This window comes from Chrysemys picta, chromosome 4 (assembly GCF_011386835.1).
Source record: "Chrysemys picta bellii isolate R12L10 chromosome 4, ASM1138683v2, whole genome shotgun sequence".
Lineage (NCBI taxonomy): Eukaryota > Metazoa > Chordata > Testudines > Emydidae > Chrysemys > Chrysemys picta.
This window is the reverse complement of record NC_088794.1, coordinates 148,357,048-148,373,496: the sequence shown is the minus strand read 5'-3', so window position 1 is coordinate 148,373,496 and position 16,449 is coordinate 148,357,048. Positions and strand designations below refer to the sequence as shown.

General features: G+C 49.2%; 1 protein-coding gene across 4 annotated transcripts in view; it reads left to right on the top strand.

Moving 5' to 3' along the window:
* FRMD6 (FERM domain containing 6) overlaps nucleotides 1-16,449 on the top strand; it is a 165,757-nt gene that overhangs the window by 138,729 nt on the left and 10,579 nt on the right. For all 4 annotated transcript variants that reach the window (XR_010600834.1, XM_024105480.3, XM_024105479.3 and 1 more), the window contains 4 exons: nucleotides 7,050-7,205; nucleotides 10,316-10,381; nucleotides 11,620-11,688; nucleotides 14,648-14,822. Coding sequence is in view for 3 of the 4 variants with exons in the window: in XM_024105480.3 (XP_023961248.1) it covers nucleotides 7,050-7,205; nucleotides 10,316-10,381; nucleotides 11,620-11,688; nucleotides 14,648-14,822 (466 nt within the window). In the remaining variant the exon portion in view is untranslated. The remainder of the gene's footprint in view (nucleotides 1-7,049; nucleotides 7,206-10,315; nucleotides 10,382-11,619; nucleotides 11,689-14,647; nucleotides 14,823-16,449) is intronic.

Sequence of the window (16,449 nt, the reverse complement as noted above, 5' to 3'; positions counted from 1 at the left end):
TGGAAGGTCTGTCCAGAGCAGAATGTCCCCAGTGGTACTGCAGGGCCAGCATAATCTACAGACGAGATCGCGCCGTTCAGCTGGAAATCCACACCCTGAATTTGTTTTAATGGGTTTAAAATTGTACATAAGGAAACCTACAGGAACGTATCTCGCTCAAGCCTGCCCAGCTCCCGGCCCAGCCGTTTCCTCTGGCAGCCCCCTTCCTGCACGGCCACGGCGCAGGCAGTGCGAATCTTCTCCTTTCTCTGCATCGCTCCCCGCAGCAGAAGCCAGCCAGGGTGCACGTAACCAAAAGCCAAGATGGGGCCAGCCTTTGTCCTGCACCAGAAAACAGGTGTGAAGCTAAAGGGACACAGTCTACGTGTGAGTCGCGTTTCAGTCCTCGAATGTTGTCGTACCGGCACCTGCCGCAGTTAACAGAGTGCGGTCGCTGAGAGACGCTGGTGGGGAAAAAGTCATTGCTCTCCATTTAGTCAGCTGGGTTTTTCACAGTACCTTGAGTATAGTCAGTTTTGCTGTTGTCTCCTTTAGTAGCCCTGGTCCAGACAAGCCCTTAACTTTTAAGTATGCAAGTGGTCCACCGGGACTACTCAGGTGCTTAAATTAAGCATGGGCTTAACTGCATTACTGGAGTGGGCCCTTAGTCAGTTTCCCCTTTGCTGAAAAGACTAATAAACATCAGCGGGGGAGCACCAATGCCTTCATAAAACCCTGCTAGGGTGATTTTTAAATGCCAGGTGATCCTGTTTAAAGGGGGCTCTACCAGAAACAGGGTTTTTGGTTTTTTAATTAAGGCAAATTGTTATAAACATGTCAGGCTAATGTGGCCTTTTTAGCAGTTTTTTGGGACTCCTCATGGCATTTCAGTTGCATCCAACCTGCATGTATCATGCACTCCAGTCTTGCAAACCCTTATGCACATAGGTAACTTACTCTTGTGCATGTTTGCAGGAGCGGGGCCTTACTTTGATGATAGTGCACGGACGGTTCTTTCTCTTGGCCTGTGGGTTAACGTTACCACTTGCCGTCTCTGATGTGCTTGGCTGGCTAGTTGTGAGCTTTCGCTGCACGTTAAAACACTCCAGATGACACCCCCTAGTGAAAACATGAGTGCACTCACAGTGTAGACTGGTTACACACTTAGAGCAGGGTTGAGCCAGTGTCTCCATTTCAAACCTTCCTTTTCAGGAGCTTACATCCCACCTGGTTTGACAGTGCATCAGGATGGAACAGTGTACCCCAGCTTCAGCCCAGCTGGGAGTTGTTTAAACTTTAAACCCTTTATAGATCTGTCAACACCCTGCAGACAAATGAGCTCTTTTCTCACTGTCTCTGCTCTCTTGAAAATGAACAGAAATGATATGTAACCCGTCTGTGACACCTGACAAGTGTAAACTGTCACACTGCAGCCATTAACTAATCTCTCATGTGCCACAATAGTAACAATCCCATTTTACACTTAGGGAAACCAAGGCAGGAGAGTAATGACACTCACTCAAGGCCATATAGTGACTAAAAGGCAGAGCTCAAGGCTGTCTCTCCCTGGGCCGCTTCCTATCATCCACCTCCCACCCAAAGCCTTGAAGTCTGAGGCAAGGTAATAAAGGAAAAGCAAATAACAGCAGCTGCAGCCCCACAAGACTCAGCAGGCAGGCATTCCTCCCAGCGAATGGCTTCTGTAGCACCCTCCCTCAGGAGCTCTCAGGGTGGGTCTCTGCCCTGCCCTGCCCTGTCTGGCCCCATTCTGTGTTGTCTGGTTCCCTTTTAAGCTCCGCCTCCAACTGGGGCCAGCCATGGAGGGGTAGAGGGGTGGAGTGGTCTGGGCCCAGAGCTGTTCCTTAACCCCTTCAGTTCTGGAGTGGGGTTTATACACCCCGTCACAGTGCCCCCACTGTACCACTGCTGTACGTCTGTCCTGAACGGAGGGCAGGATGGCAAGTAGAGCTCTTCACAACGGCTTTTCATGAAAATGGAAGTTTCCATGGGAAATATCCCGTTTCGATGCCTTTTGGTGAGGGCCGGGGGGAGGTTCATTGAGAAATGAAAAATTTTCAGCAACTACCTTGAATCCTTATCAGAGCTCTTCCCTGCACCCCTTCAATACGTCAACGTCCTTTCTGAAGTGTGGACGCCACAACTGGACGCAGTGTCGCAGTAGTGGCCTCGCTGGTGCCATTTGCAGTGTTAACACCTGCCTGCTTCTAGTCAATATGCCCCTGCTTATGCTTCCGAAGTTTGCATTTGCTCTTCAGCCACCGCATCACCCTGGAAAATCATCTTCAGTCGCTGGCCACCCTGACCCTAAAGTGACTCGTTGGTGTCAATGCTTTTGCAGTCAGGGCCAACTCTAGGATTTTTGCTGCCCCAAGCAAAATCAATTTTGCCCCCCCCCCCCCCCCCCCGTTTGTTTCTTACCCCACCCCCTGGCCCCGCCTCAACTATGCCCCTTCCCCAAATCCCCAGCCCTGCCTCCTACCCCCAGGCTCTCAAGCCTGGGAGGGAGGGGGAGCAGCGGCGCGCGAATCAGCTGTTTCACGTGCCGTGGTGCGCAAGCGGCGGCAGCAGCAGCGGAGGTGAGCTAGGGCGGCCGGGGCACATTTTTAGGGGCGTCAATGTGCCACCCCAAACACCAGCTTGTTTTGCTGGTGCCTAGAGCCGGCCCTGTTTGCAGTAGCCATTGGATGTGCAACATGAAAAGGTTAATAAAGACGTAGGCACTGTTGTCCCTTTCGATTGCCCCCCTTATTCTCTTTAACAGAGCTCACTGGTTTCGGCCAACTCCCGGTTTAGCTAAAAAATAATTACCTCGTTTTCTTAGCCCAGAGTCACTGCATGTCCCACACAGCATCTAAAAACTCACTCCAGAAAGTTGTTTTAGTACGCTGGGGTGTACTTGAATGGGCAGAATTTAGCCAACTGGTCTCATAACCAGTTGCTGAAATGCTTGACGATCCCAGCCTTAAAGCATTACCAAGGAGCCTAAGGGAGTTAGGCACTCAGTTCACATTGAGTTTTAATGGGATTTGGGGGTTTGACTTTGAAATCGCTAGCCGAAAATGGAAGTAAACATCTGCTTTTGGGGAGTCAGTCCTATTTCTTGAACACTAGGATAATCCCGCTGCAACTTTGTGGGTTCCCAAGAGCTTTGTGAAAGTGTAGGTCACTCTGTGCTCGTAGGTGCTTTGTCCTTTTTCTTCGTTAAGAATGGGGCAATAAGCTGTTTGAAAAATGGTCATGAATAACTGTCTGTAGTGGATCACTATATTTCTCTTTGTGAACACTAAGGCCTTATCTACACAAGGAAAGGTTTGCCACTACAGCTGTATTGGTAAATCCTCCGAGTGGAGATGCAGCTTCTAAAAGTTCTTTTGCTGGTATAACTATACCACTTCCCCAAACAAACTACGTTGTATCGCCAAAAGGACTTTTTTGCTGCATCTACACTAGGGCTTTTTCTGGCAGTTAGGAGTCTAGGGTTTTTTTTCCATACTTAACCAGCACAGTTGGTTAAATGAGGCCGAAGGGCAAAGCTCTTCTTCAGATCCACACATGCTTATCGCTGACCATGGCTTTCAGACTGAGCGACATCCAAGTGAAGTGCTCAGCTGGTACTGTTCGGATTCTGCTAAATACCTAAATAGGCTTTCTGGGAGACTTGCCTGCTTCCCTGTCTCAGAGGGCAGGGCTCAAGAACAGCCCTTCGCGCTGTGATATTTATCCACTTTTTATCACCTGGAAATTGCTTAAATGAAGTCCTTTCCAGGAGCACACGTTAGGCCACATCTTGCTGCCAGTGAAATAACTGACTGCTTTCTCAGAGGTGGAGTCTATGGAGAGTGGCCGCGTCTCTGCATACAAATACTGAATGATGGATGTAAAGATCTCTGTGCAAACTTTCGCATCCAGAGAACCTTGTGTGCACTGTGAGCATCATGGAAGAGTCAAACTTAATAAGAATAGAAAATAAAAATACACACCTCCCCACTCCCGTGTTTTAGCCTCTTTTTGCCAGAGGATGTTGTGAAGGCCAAGATTATAACGGGGTTCAAAGAAGAACTGGATAGGTTCATGGAGGATAGGTCCATCAATGGCTATTAGCCAGGATGGGCAGGAATGGTGTCCCTAGCCTGTTCGCTAGAAGCTGGGAATGGGTAACGGACTGGATCTCTTGGTGATTACCTCTTCTATTCATTCCCTCTGGGGGCACCTGGCATTGGCCATTGTTGGAAGACAGGACACTGGGCCAGATGGACCTTTGGTCTGACCCAGTGTGGCCGTTCTTATGTTCTAACTGTTCTGTATCCGTATGTCTAAGGCCTGGTCCACACTAACCCCCCATTTCGAACTAAGGTACGCAAATTCAGCTACGTTAATAACGTAGCTGAATTCGAAGTACCTTAGTTCGAACTTACCGCGGGTCCAGACGCGGCAGGCAGGCTCCCCCGTCGATGCCGCGTACTCCTCTCGCCGAGCTGGAGTACCGGCGTCGACAGCAAGCACTTCTGGGATCGATTTATCGCGTATAGACAAGACGCGATAAATAGATCCCAGAAGCTCGATTGCCTGCCGCCGGACCCGGAGGTAAGTGTAGACCTACCCTTAGTCCAGCCTCTGAAATTGCAGAGGAGAAAACCCACTACTCAGCATGAATATAGTCTATAGCCACTTATAATGGCCATTAATGTAAGGTGATCTAGAATTTCAGTCTGTGGGGGTGATACGTTGTGAGAAAACGGTACCGTTTTATTATGTTGCTAGGTCAAATTCTGCCTTGAACTTACCTCTGTGAAACTCCATTGACTAGTGGGACTGGGTGGGTGAACGGGAGAGTGAGGGAACAAAACGGGATTGCTTCCCCAAAATGTCCAAGGGCGTTGGGGCAAATTGCCATAGGCATGTCATTGGAGTGGAAAGTGTCTCTGTCTCTCTCAGGCTTGGCCTGTGCTGTGAAGTTCTAGCAGAGCAGTTAGGCTTGTGGAAAAATTCACACCCCCCCCAAGCAACAGAGCGGTGCTGTCAGAGCCCGGCTGGAAGAAGAGTGCTTTCGCCGGCGGAGCTAATGCCGGGCAGGGCGTTGGCACTGTATCGACAGATGAGGCTGCAGTAAGGGACTATGCCAGCCTAGCACGCACCCTGTGGAGTACAATACACTAGCAGTGCCATGACGCAGCGTGGTGACCGTCTGCAGCTGAAAAGCAGGTGCATGGCCGGCCTCGAATGCCACGGTCCCTTATTGCTGGGTTTCGGGGATCTAACCTCTTGGTTACAGTAAACATGAATGGAGAAGAGAGCCCGTGCTTGGCATTTCATGCTGTTGGAGCCGTTTGTGACGATTCCAGGATCATCTGTCAGGTTGTTTGTTGAGGCCCCGCATCCTGCAGCAGAAGCACCGATGTTCTTCCGGTGATACCCCCGCTACATCTGGCAGCCAGAATGAATGAATCCCGGGCAGCCATGTTGAACCTAGTGGTTGGAGTGTGGGTCTGGGAGTGGGGAGTGTTGTATTCCCAACACTGCCTGTTCACCCCTCCGTTCCTGCTTCCACGCCTGCAAAATGGGGGTGATCGGTAGCTGCCTGCAGCAAGGCTGTGACGGTTCAGGGCCATGGAAGGGCCAAGTATTGAGTGGAAGCCCAAGGTACATGGCTCGCTTGGTTAAATGCTGCGTTCTGCATGGTTCGGAAGGGAGCTCGGAGCCTTTCCACAGCCAGGGTTTGGGCTTTGCAAACGTGCTTTTGTGATCGGGAGGAATTTCAGCCTTGTGTAGGAACAGATCCACTGAGAAGTAATAGCCTCCTCGCACTGGCTAAGTGCTGTGCAAACCCTGACTAATGAATCCTTGCAACAACCCCCTGTGCTGAGCTCCTGGGAAAATCTGGCCCCAGTTGTAGGAGCTGAACTTTTCTGAAAAGCTGTGACCTGACCCAGAGCCTGCTGGAGTCAGGGGGGTGGGTCTCTCCATCGACTGGTGCACTTTGCCCCAGGCCCTGTGTGCTGCCTTGCTCTCCCCACCACCCCAGAGCTTTTAGAAACCTCCCCCGGGAGGTAGTCCTTCTACCCTCGGCAGGAGAGAGGTTTAAGGACACCTGGCCCAGGAGAGAGGAAGAGCAGGTCGTCCTATAGCTTTATAGTGTTAAAGGCCAGGAGGGCCCGTTAGATTGGCTAGTCTGACCTGCTCCGGGGCACAGGCCATGCAGGGGCCTGCACCAGCCTCTCTCCGACTGGAGATGGGTGGAGGGCGAGGCCCAGGCAGCGGTGGGGGAAGGCTAGCGCTCTGTGGCGGTTTCCTTCCTATATCTCCGGGGCACTGGGTGCTGCAGCCACCCTTTCCCTGGCAGTCCAGGAGCCCTGTCCCCCTGGGAGCAGTGCCGCTGGTGCATTATCCCTAAGGCGGGGGCTGGGTCTCTTTGCCCCCATCCAGCTCTGGGCAGCTGGAGGTGAAATAAAGCCTGCTGAACCAGGGAACTTGCTTGGCAGCACCGCAGGGAGGAGGCTGTTACGCCCTGGTCTGTCTTTAAAACTCTGGACAGTGGATCTGCTTTAGTACTTCGCTGTTGCCCATGATTTTATTTCCTCAGTGCTAAGTAACAGCTCCTTAGCTGTGCGGCGCTAGTGGGAGGAGCCCAGTGGCTTCCCGGTGTTGCCGGTTCAGCCACAGAACATGGTGACAGACGGTAGCCGGAAGGATGGCCAGTAGTTAGGGCAGTAGCCTGTGGCTTAGGAGACCAGGGTTCCATTCCCTCCTCTGACACAGACTCCCTGTGTGAGCCTGGGCAAGTCACTTATTCTCTCTCTGCTGCTGTTCCCCATAGGGATATTAGCCCTGCCCTGCCTCACAAGGGAATCGTGAGGTGCTCAGATATTGTGCAGCTATCTAAGAGCAATAGACTAACAGGTGGTACAATAGGTCATAACCCACATGGAAACCTCACTTTAAAAAAATAGTTCCTGTTTTCCTGCCTCTCACAAGCAGCAGGCCAGTTGCAGGCTGCTGCTTTCATCCCATGAGCAGGCACTGAATGGTGTCTCTTGATTTTCTTCTCACAGGTGCTGACCAAGCGAGGGAAAGACTACATCTTAAAGCACATTCCAAACATGCACAAAGATCAGTTTGCGCTCACCGCCTCTGAAGCACATCTTAAATATATTAAGGAGGCAGTGCGGCTGGATGATGTCGCTGTTCATTACTACAGATTGTATAAGGTAAGAGAGGGCAGCCGAGCTGCAGGGCAGATGATACGCTTTTGATTTGGGGCGCTTTTTATTAAAAAGGACAGCCGCTGAATAATTTCTAGCATGCTTTGGGAAGTGCTGCATTTGAGATGTCGCTGGATCGTTATCATGGATCAGTCTTAGAGGCAGATCAGTGATGCACTTAACTCCGAGAGGCCGGATGCTGCTGCTTTTTATAGTACTTTTAAAAATAAAAGTTAAGAGGAGACGAGATGAAAAGCAGGCATAGTATACCGCTGGGATGGGTGAGCATAATATATTATGCTGCGCAGCATACAAGATTTCCGGGGTAATTTCTCACCCTCCCGTGACAAATGTTACATTTCTTTCCTCCTGGGAATGAAGCAATGTGTTTGATACAGCCTGATGTTTCACACGGCGTTTTGTAACAGTCCTCACATTAAAGAGAAGACGTTTGTCGGCTGGAGAGCAGGGTAACCGCAAACTGCAAATACAAATACGATGAATTCCAGCAATGGAATGAATTATTAAAGAGGATTCGAACGCTGAATGCTGTGGAGATGGCATCTGGCTGGAAACAGCTGCGAGATTTATTTTTCCAGGTTGTCTGTGCTTGAAATGACCAACGTTTGCTCGTCCTCTTTTGTGTATTCTTCCTCCACGTCTCTCTTCCTTTTCCCCCCAGTGCATTAATAACCACCACCCAGTTACGCTTCAACAGAGGCCGGCATTAGCTCGGATAGAACCATTCCTAATACTGCTGTGTTAACATGCAAGCCATGACTCTCTTCTTGCTTACGCAGCCGTAAATCAGGAGTAACTCCATTGAAATGCAGTTACACGGATCTAAAGCCAAGTTAGGCCCCGATTCAACAAAGCACTGACATGTACCTAAGCACATACTTCACTTCAAGCAAGTGCTCTGCCGAAATCAGGAGTCACTTCACTGAAATCACTGGATCTGAACTGTTCAATTGAGTTTTTAAGCCTTTTTATTGCGCTGTTGTTCCAAATCCTCACCTGGGTCCTGATCCTGCTCCCATTGATGTCCATGGCAAAACGCCCATTGACTTCCTTGCAGTGTCATAAGAACATAAGAACGGCCATATTGGGTCAGACCAAAGGTCCATCCAGCCCAGCATCCTGTCTTCTGACAGTGGCCAATGCCAGGTGCCCCAGAGGGAGTGAACCTAACAGGCAATGATCAAGTGATCTGTCTCCTGCCATCCATCTCCACCCTCTGACAAACGGAGGCTAGGGACACCATTCCTTACCCATCCTGGCTAATAGCCATTAATGGACTTAACCTCCATGAATTTATCTAGTTCTCAAGCCCCTTTTTTAAATCGGCGACGCTCCGCTGCCTTTAGTAGAGGCATGCCAACTTCCACCGGCTGTGCAGCTGGGCTGTTGCTGGGATAAAAGGATTTTTCCAATGATGGCTTCTTTGGGGCAGTTCTCCTCTTGTCAGCATTCTCCTGCCTGTAAGAGGACTCAATACGTGTCAATCGCTAGAGCTTTTGAACTAATGGCCCAGATTATGCATTGTTACATGCCTGTTTTGGCTTGGCTGTGTGAATGCCGGGGGGGAGAGAACCCTTCCCAAATACCCATTTCTTTAATGAATCTCAAATCCTCGGTTCAGAATGGTAGGACTGCTCCGCTGCAAACGCACATCTGGAGCCTCTTACTTTCGCACTCTGGCACATGGGTGTGGTGATTGTCACCGCCCTGCCCTTCCTGTTCCTCCTCCCCTAAGATAGTGACTTCTGGCTACTCACCTGGTACCCCTGTTGGGTGCAAGTAATCTGAGACTCAGGGGGGCCCCCCATCCCTTTCCATCCATACTCACTGACCAGAGTAGCTGGCCAAGTGAATGGGGTTACGGGGGGTAACTTGCTCCTCCCACCACAGCAAAGGGGAGCCATGGAGGATCCCAATATCTCGGTCTGCTCCTGGGGCACTACAGTGATGCACCAGCCCTTACACAGGGCACATTGTAATGTCACGATCCAGCCCTTGATGGTTGTAACAACGACAGTCCAGCCCTGGATGCCTGTAACAGTAACAATTCTCAAGCCACGGTCTTTATGAAACCCATACGGATGATGCCCAATAATGACATCACACACCTTCCAACACGGGTGTTTTACCTGGATGGATAATGCCTAATGTGTCCTGAATATCCAGGGTTAACATGCATCAGAGACTTTTCCAGCCCTGCCTCGGCGTGCTCTCCTTCCCTCTTAAGTTTTTGTCTAAATATCGGAAAATGGGTTGTCTTTATTTTAAAAGACAATTGAGCTTCTCTTTTAAAATGTCTTCTGCAGAAACCTAAAGGTTTTTACACCCCCTTTTTTTGGGACTGTCTTTAATTTCTGTCACTTTTCTGTGAGTCTGTTTTTGGGGGCTGAGTTGAGACGTTTGCTTAGATTTATTTACATAAAGTGCTTCAAATAAACCCAGCAATTGATGTGCATTTTTAATGACATGACATCTAGTATAGAACATTTGAGACTGTGTTGTTACTGCGCAGCAGATGGAAGCGATTAGAGAAGATACCTACGCAGTAGGAGTAGATTTATTTACTGTAGGTCTTTCAAACACGTCCAGTATTTGGAACAGATGCAATAGGCTTAAGCGATTCAGGAAGTTGTGCGACCTTTGGCTCCAGGTTTCAAAATCTTTCCCGGTAGCAAATGGGAATGCAAAAGTGTTGGTTCAGAAATGCAGAGGAGTTGGGCTTAGTATATTGCTATAGAATTCGAAACTAGAAAATGTTTGGGTGGTTTTGACAGGGAGTGGAATGGAATTCTTGATGGGGTGCGTTCATGCCTGTATCTGAGAATCGCAGCGCTGTCAAAACTGTGGGTGTATCACCGATTCTAGACCATGTTGTTTGTTTATAAAATCTCTCTCACTCAGACCCGAATCCTTTTTACGTACTGTATTCAAGAAGCCTGAGCCATCCGCATGCAATTATTAAATAGCATAATGCTACAATTGTTTCCCGCAAAATGACAGCCTGAGCTATTGCCTTTCTTCTCTTCAGGGATCTAGTGTATGATGTTTATTTTATATTGAAAAGTATTTACTAAAAGCACTGTGGATTTGTTTAGGACAAAAGGGAAATCGAAGCCTCATTAACCCTTGGGTTGACAACGCGGGGCATACAGATCTTTCAGGTACGTAGCTGAATGTATCCATCAGCCAATTTTTGCTCTCATTTATGCTCTCATATCTTGAGCATTTCTCACTGAAATCAAGCTGTCTGAAATGAAAACAGTGATACATTTTTCTCATCTGATGACCTCGAGTTTCATGGTCTAGAGCAGGGGTCAGCAGCCTTTCGGAAGTGGCGTGCCGAGTCTTCATTTATTCACTCTAATTTAAGGTTTCGTGTGTCAGTCATCCATTTTAATGTTTTTAGAAGGTCTCTTTCTATAAGTCTATAATATAGAACTAAACTATTGTTGTATGTAAAGTAAATAAGTTTAAGAAAATGTTTAAGAAGCTTCATTTCAAATTCAATTAAAATGCAGAGCCCCCCGGACCGGTGGCCAGGACCCGGGCAGCGAGAGTGTCACTGAAAATCAGCTCACGTGCCGCCTTCGGCACCTGTGCCATAGGTTGCCTAGAATTAGTGGCTTTTGCTTCACCAGTGGAAGTTGGCCCTTTTGACTCCTCCTGATTATTTTTCAATCATTTCTTTTAAAATCAGAAGTTTCTCCAATACTTTTGAAATTCAACAATCGCTGTCTGGGTCAATCATCTAGTAAAAATGAATAGTAAGACACTAACTGCACTAGAAATGTGCTAAGCTGCTAGCCAGTGCGCCAAGGAACAAACGGGGGATCTCCAGTGCCAACAGCATGAACTAAAGAGTCACAGCTCCCTAGCTGAGCTCTGTAACAGAGGGGGACCTGCAAGACACGCACACACCAGTAGGGATCCTAGACAACTTACAGTGTATTACAGCACTTGGATTTGCACAGACAAACGTCTTCCTAAGCAAATTGCAAAAAGGGTGCAAATATTATGAATTGCTTTGACTCTGCGAGATGTCGGCTACAGAAAAGTCAGTCAGCAGAATCCTCTTCTCTGAGCTGCGCTTTGGATCTGCGTTGGATATTCTGCACGCATTCCAGAGGCTGTTTTCTCATTGATGTCATTGGGATTGGCAGGCAAGGAATGAATGCAGAATAACCTATGTGCATCACAGAGAATTTTACCCTTTGGATGGCTTCATGAAACTTAAACCATGTCTACGCTAGAGACCTTAGAGGACAGGGCTTCGAAATTTGAGCATGCCGGGGGGAAAGAAGTTATCAGCTGTGTTTCAGTTTGTTCCTAAGTCAGTAAAAGTAATGAATCTGTCTCGGGTTTCCTAAATCCCATTCTCAGTGTGCAATTTGTTTCTCAGAATTTAGATGAAGAAAAACAGTTGCTTTATGACTTCCCCTGGACAAACGTGGGAAAACTTGTATTTGTGGTGAGTACAGAACAGTAAGGGGTTCGTAACATATGTAAAGAAAGGTATCTTTCTTTTTTTAACAGTGAGGTTTCCTCCCATCGTTCATCAGCTTCCCATTGACCTGCAAACTACCTATAAGAACATTAGAATGGCCATAGTGGGTCAGATCAATAGTCCATCTGGCCCAGTATCCTGTCTTCCGACAGTGGCCAATGCCTGACGCTTCAGAGGGAATGCACAGAAGAGGGGTATTTGTTGAGTGATCCATCTTCTGTCATCCACTCCCAGCTTCTGCCAGTCAGAGGTTTAGGGACGCAGAGCATGGGGTTGTGTCCCTGACCATCTTGGCTGATAGCCATTGATGGACCTATCCTCCAGGTCCTCCGCTTACACTTCACAACATCCCCTGGCAAGGAGTTCCACAGGTTGACTGTGCGTTGTGTGAAAAAATACTTCCTTTTGTTTGTTTTAAACCTGCTGCCTATTAATTTCATTGGGTGACCCCTGGTTCTTGTGTTATGTGACGGTGTAAATAACACTTCCCTATTCACTTTCTCCACCCCGTATATGATTTTATACCTCTACCATATCCACCTTTCGTCATCGCTTTTCCAAGCTGAACGGTCCCAGTCTTTTTAACCTCTCCTCATATGGAAGCTGTTCTGTCCCCCTAATCATTTTTGCTTCCCTTTTCTGTACCTTTTCCAATTCAAATGTATCTTTTTTGAGATGGGGCAACCAGAATTGCACGCTGTATTCAAGATGTGGGATTCCTATGGACTTAGAAATGGTCATAATGCCACTATATGTCTTATTATCCATCCCTTTCCTAATGGCTCCTAGCATTCTGTTTGCTTTTTTGACCGTCGCTGCAGATAAAGTAGATGTTTTCACTGAACTGTCTGCAATGACTCCAAGATCTTTTGGGAGTGGTCACAGCTCATTTAGACCCCATCGTTTTATATGTGTAGTTGGGATTGTTTTCCAATGTGCATTGCTTTCCATTTATCAACCTTGAATTTCATCTGCCATTTTGTTGCCCAGTCCCCCAGTTTTATGAGATCCCTTTGTAACTCCTCACAGTCTGCTTTGGACTGAACTGTATATCTTACAAATCTGTGACTGTCATACGGCCGGATTCTGATCTCAGTTACATACATGTAACTCCACTGAAGACAACCCCTTTCAAAAACCTGAAACCAGTGGAATTACTCCCGGCGTACACCAGTGCGACTGATCAGAACCTGGGACAGAAACGGGCAAGTGTTACAGTGCTCTTAGGACCGGGGTGTGAGACTATAAGATGGGTTGTTCACTGATGGGTTGCAACAACAGTTTCCAAGCCATGAAGGAGCTGGCTGAGCTGGGTGGGAGTCTTGAATATTTTAGACTTAGGGTTTTGTGTTAACAGAGGCCAGAATGTTCAGAGGCCGGATGCTCAGCGTGGCTGAAAAACAGGCTCTTTAAGGTGTCACAGATTTTGGCATCTAAACTCTGAGGACCCCCAAATCACTAGCTACTTTTGACATTTTTGCCCAGATACATTTTTGAGGAATACCGCTTCATGGACACACAATAGACTGCAAAGACATTCATACCTTTTATCGAGCTCTAAGATCATGGATACGCTCTGCACCTGATTGGGAAAAGTCTGTTTCCTTTAGCCTCTTATTTTTTATTTTTTTTTAGCCCAGCCCCACTTTGCACTCTAGACCTAGCAACAGCAAGAAGCTGACTCTCAAGTGTGAACTTGTTTTGAATTGAAGAACAATAAAAAAATGTTGCTGTGAGGAAAATCAATATGAGCAGTCCTGGTTTGATTCTTTCCCCCCATAATGGTACAGGTATGAAAGCAGTTTTAGAAACTCTGCTTTACTGAAAATTTGCTAGAATCTCTTCAAACCATCGAGTTGCCTGGTTGCTGGGTATTTAAATGTGAGCATCATAAAGTCAGTACAATGTGCAGTCAAACTGTGGAACTCATTGCCAGGAGATGTTGTGAAGGCCAAAACTATACCGGGGTTCCAAAAAGAACTAGATAAATTCATGGAGGACAGGTCCGTAAATGGCTATTAGCCAAGATGGGCAGGGATACAACCCCATGGTCTGAGTGTCTCTAGCCTCTGTTTGCCAGAAGCTGGGAGTGGGCGACAGGGGATGGATGACTTGATGATTAGCTGTTCTGTTCATTCCCTCTGGGGCACCTGGCATTGGCCACTGTTGGAAGACAGGATCCTGGGCTAGATGGACCTTTGGTCTGACCCAGTATGGCCGTTCTTATGGCCTTAGTAGTAAAGGGGGAAATAATTCATCCAGAGTAACTCATCTGTTATTTCCTTTAGATCATTACAGCTAAAGCACCAAATGGAATGGTCAGGTTGGGAACTTGTTAAACCAGGGCCGCTCTTACTGGAATCCGTGGCAAAGCTCCCCGTCACACCAAAGGGAGCAGAGATGGTGCTAGAAAGATTCATAGATGTTAAGCCCGGGAGACCATTATAATCCTCTTGTCTAACCTCCTGCCTGACACAGGAGCATTAAGCATCGTTTGTGTATTAAATTGTGTAAATGCATCTGTTTGGTCTCCTGCTGAAGTGTCTCATGCACTTACTACTTTCCCCCCGTGAAACTGAATAATTAACTCAAGCCAAACCACCTGCCTGCTCTTGCAGTGGGAACCTGCCAGCCCTGACACTGGGCATGGATTTTGGCAGCGTTGTGCAAACCGTGTTTGTTTCCTATGTTTGATTTTGAAATGCACTGAGACAATGTGCCTGGGGGTAACTGATTGTTCTGCTAGTAACTTCAAGGAGTCTTCTTAAATAGAGCAAACTTCCACCATTTCCTCGAAGCTCCCTTTGCCTTTCACAAGGGACCAGCGGGAACAGAGTAATGGGTCTCTGTATGCAGGGCTGGACGCCTCCCTTTACAAACCTTGGCCGTGCAGATACTGAGATTTCCTCCTTGTTCCGCACAGGGTAAGAAATTTGAGATTTTGCCAGATGGTTTGCCATCGGCCAGGAAACTCATCTACTACACGGGCTGTCCCATGCGCTCCAGGCACCTCCTGCAGCTCCTCAGCAACAGCCATCGTCTCTATATGAATCTGCAGCCAATCCTGCGGCAGGTCAGGAAACTTGAGGAGAATGAAGGTACTCGGCTGTGTTTTAATCTGGCTGTACTGTGTTTTACTGCTCCCCCCTTCCTCCCCCGCAGCCTACAACAGTGGAGCTGCAACCTCTCATCTGGCTTGAGCTGCTGTCTAGAGCTGGGTGGAGAAAGGCTATTCCAGGTCATGAAGGAAAAACAAGAATTTCAAAATTCTCCATGAAAGGGGATGGAGCCCCCCGGGGTAGGCCCAGAGACCCCCCAGCCCCGGGACAGTCTGCCTGGTGGGCAGGTCCAGGGCCCGGAGACCCCCCCCCAGCCCCGGGGCAGTCTGCCTGGTGGGCAGGCCCAGAGGTGCTCCAGAGCCGCGGACCCTGGAAGCCCTGGGGTCCCCAGCGCTGCGGCATTCCAGCTGGCAGGGTTTCAGTGGGTTCTTGGGGGAAATCGGACCACGTGAGAGAAACATTCCCATTTCACTGAACTGGCAAATTCCAATGAGAAGTGTTTCCTCGGCCCCTTTCTGACCAGCTCTCCTGCTGTCCCCGGCTGCAGTTTGGTCCCCCACAGCCTCCTGCTCTAGCGATGATTGATTGGTGTCAGGGCCTTGGAGCTGAGCGGTTTCAGGCCGAGGACGCTGCCGCAGGGGACTGGAAGGAGCCTCTCTGCGCACCCTCCTCCCAAGAGCGTTCGTTCTGTCCCGTCGTTAGCACCCAGACAGGCTGTGGCCTGTTGCTGCTGGCTGAGGTGCTGCTTGTTTCCAGCCTTCTCAGGTGCCTCTCATCTCTCCAGCCCCTGTAGCGTGGCTATCTCCGCCCTGGGCTAGCAGGACTGCAGCCTCCCCCCAAAGAGCCAATGCATCTTACAGACAGGAACGTTTAAAAACCCCTCGAAATAAACCAATCCCTCGCGGCAAGTGTTGGAGGCGATTGCGTAAAACTGACGAGAAAGCGACCGGCCCCCCAGACATGACAGAACTGGCGCAGCGGCACGGCCATCCGTGCCAGGGCCCAGCGTCTCCTGCAGCACCCGTGCTGCTCAGCGTGCTCTAGGCACGAGCCGGCCCGGCTTGCCTTACTCTTGTGGTTTCCTGCTCTGGCTCACGTGCCGTATGGTTTGTGCGCACAGGTTTCTGAACGAGTTCCCACCCGTGCTGGGAGGAGGGACTTGGACTGTGGGATGCTGGGCCGGGCAGCTCCCCACCTCCTGGTGCTCTTGAAATCAGGGGGAGTTTCAGCCCCGGCTGTTACTATCGAAGGGGCAAACCCCTCCGTGTGAGGGCCAAAAGCCATCTCCCCACTGTGCTAGGAAGTGCAGAGGGAATCCGGAGCCATATGACACCAAGGAGTCAAGCCCCACGACGGAGATCAGACACCATGGTGATGGGCACGGTCTAGGAGCCTGAGAGGAGGCTGGGAGAGTGCAGGTGGCATAGCCAGTGGGGGTGTGCCATGGGGGTCATGTGAGTCCCCAAGCCGGGGGTTATGGTGGGGGATCAGAGCTACTGCCCCTCTATACCCCATGGGGGTGACGCTGGCCGGCTTGCACTGCAGACAGATTGGAGCTGAAGATTCAGCCCTGCACCGTTGAGTGCCCAGAGCCGTTTCCCTGGACTCCGTGCTGTTTGCCAGCACTGGGACCAAACTGCAGAGAGCTGTGTGTAGAGGTGCACGA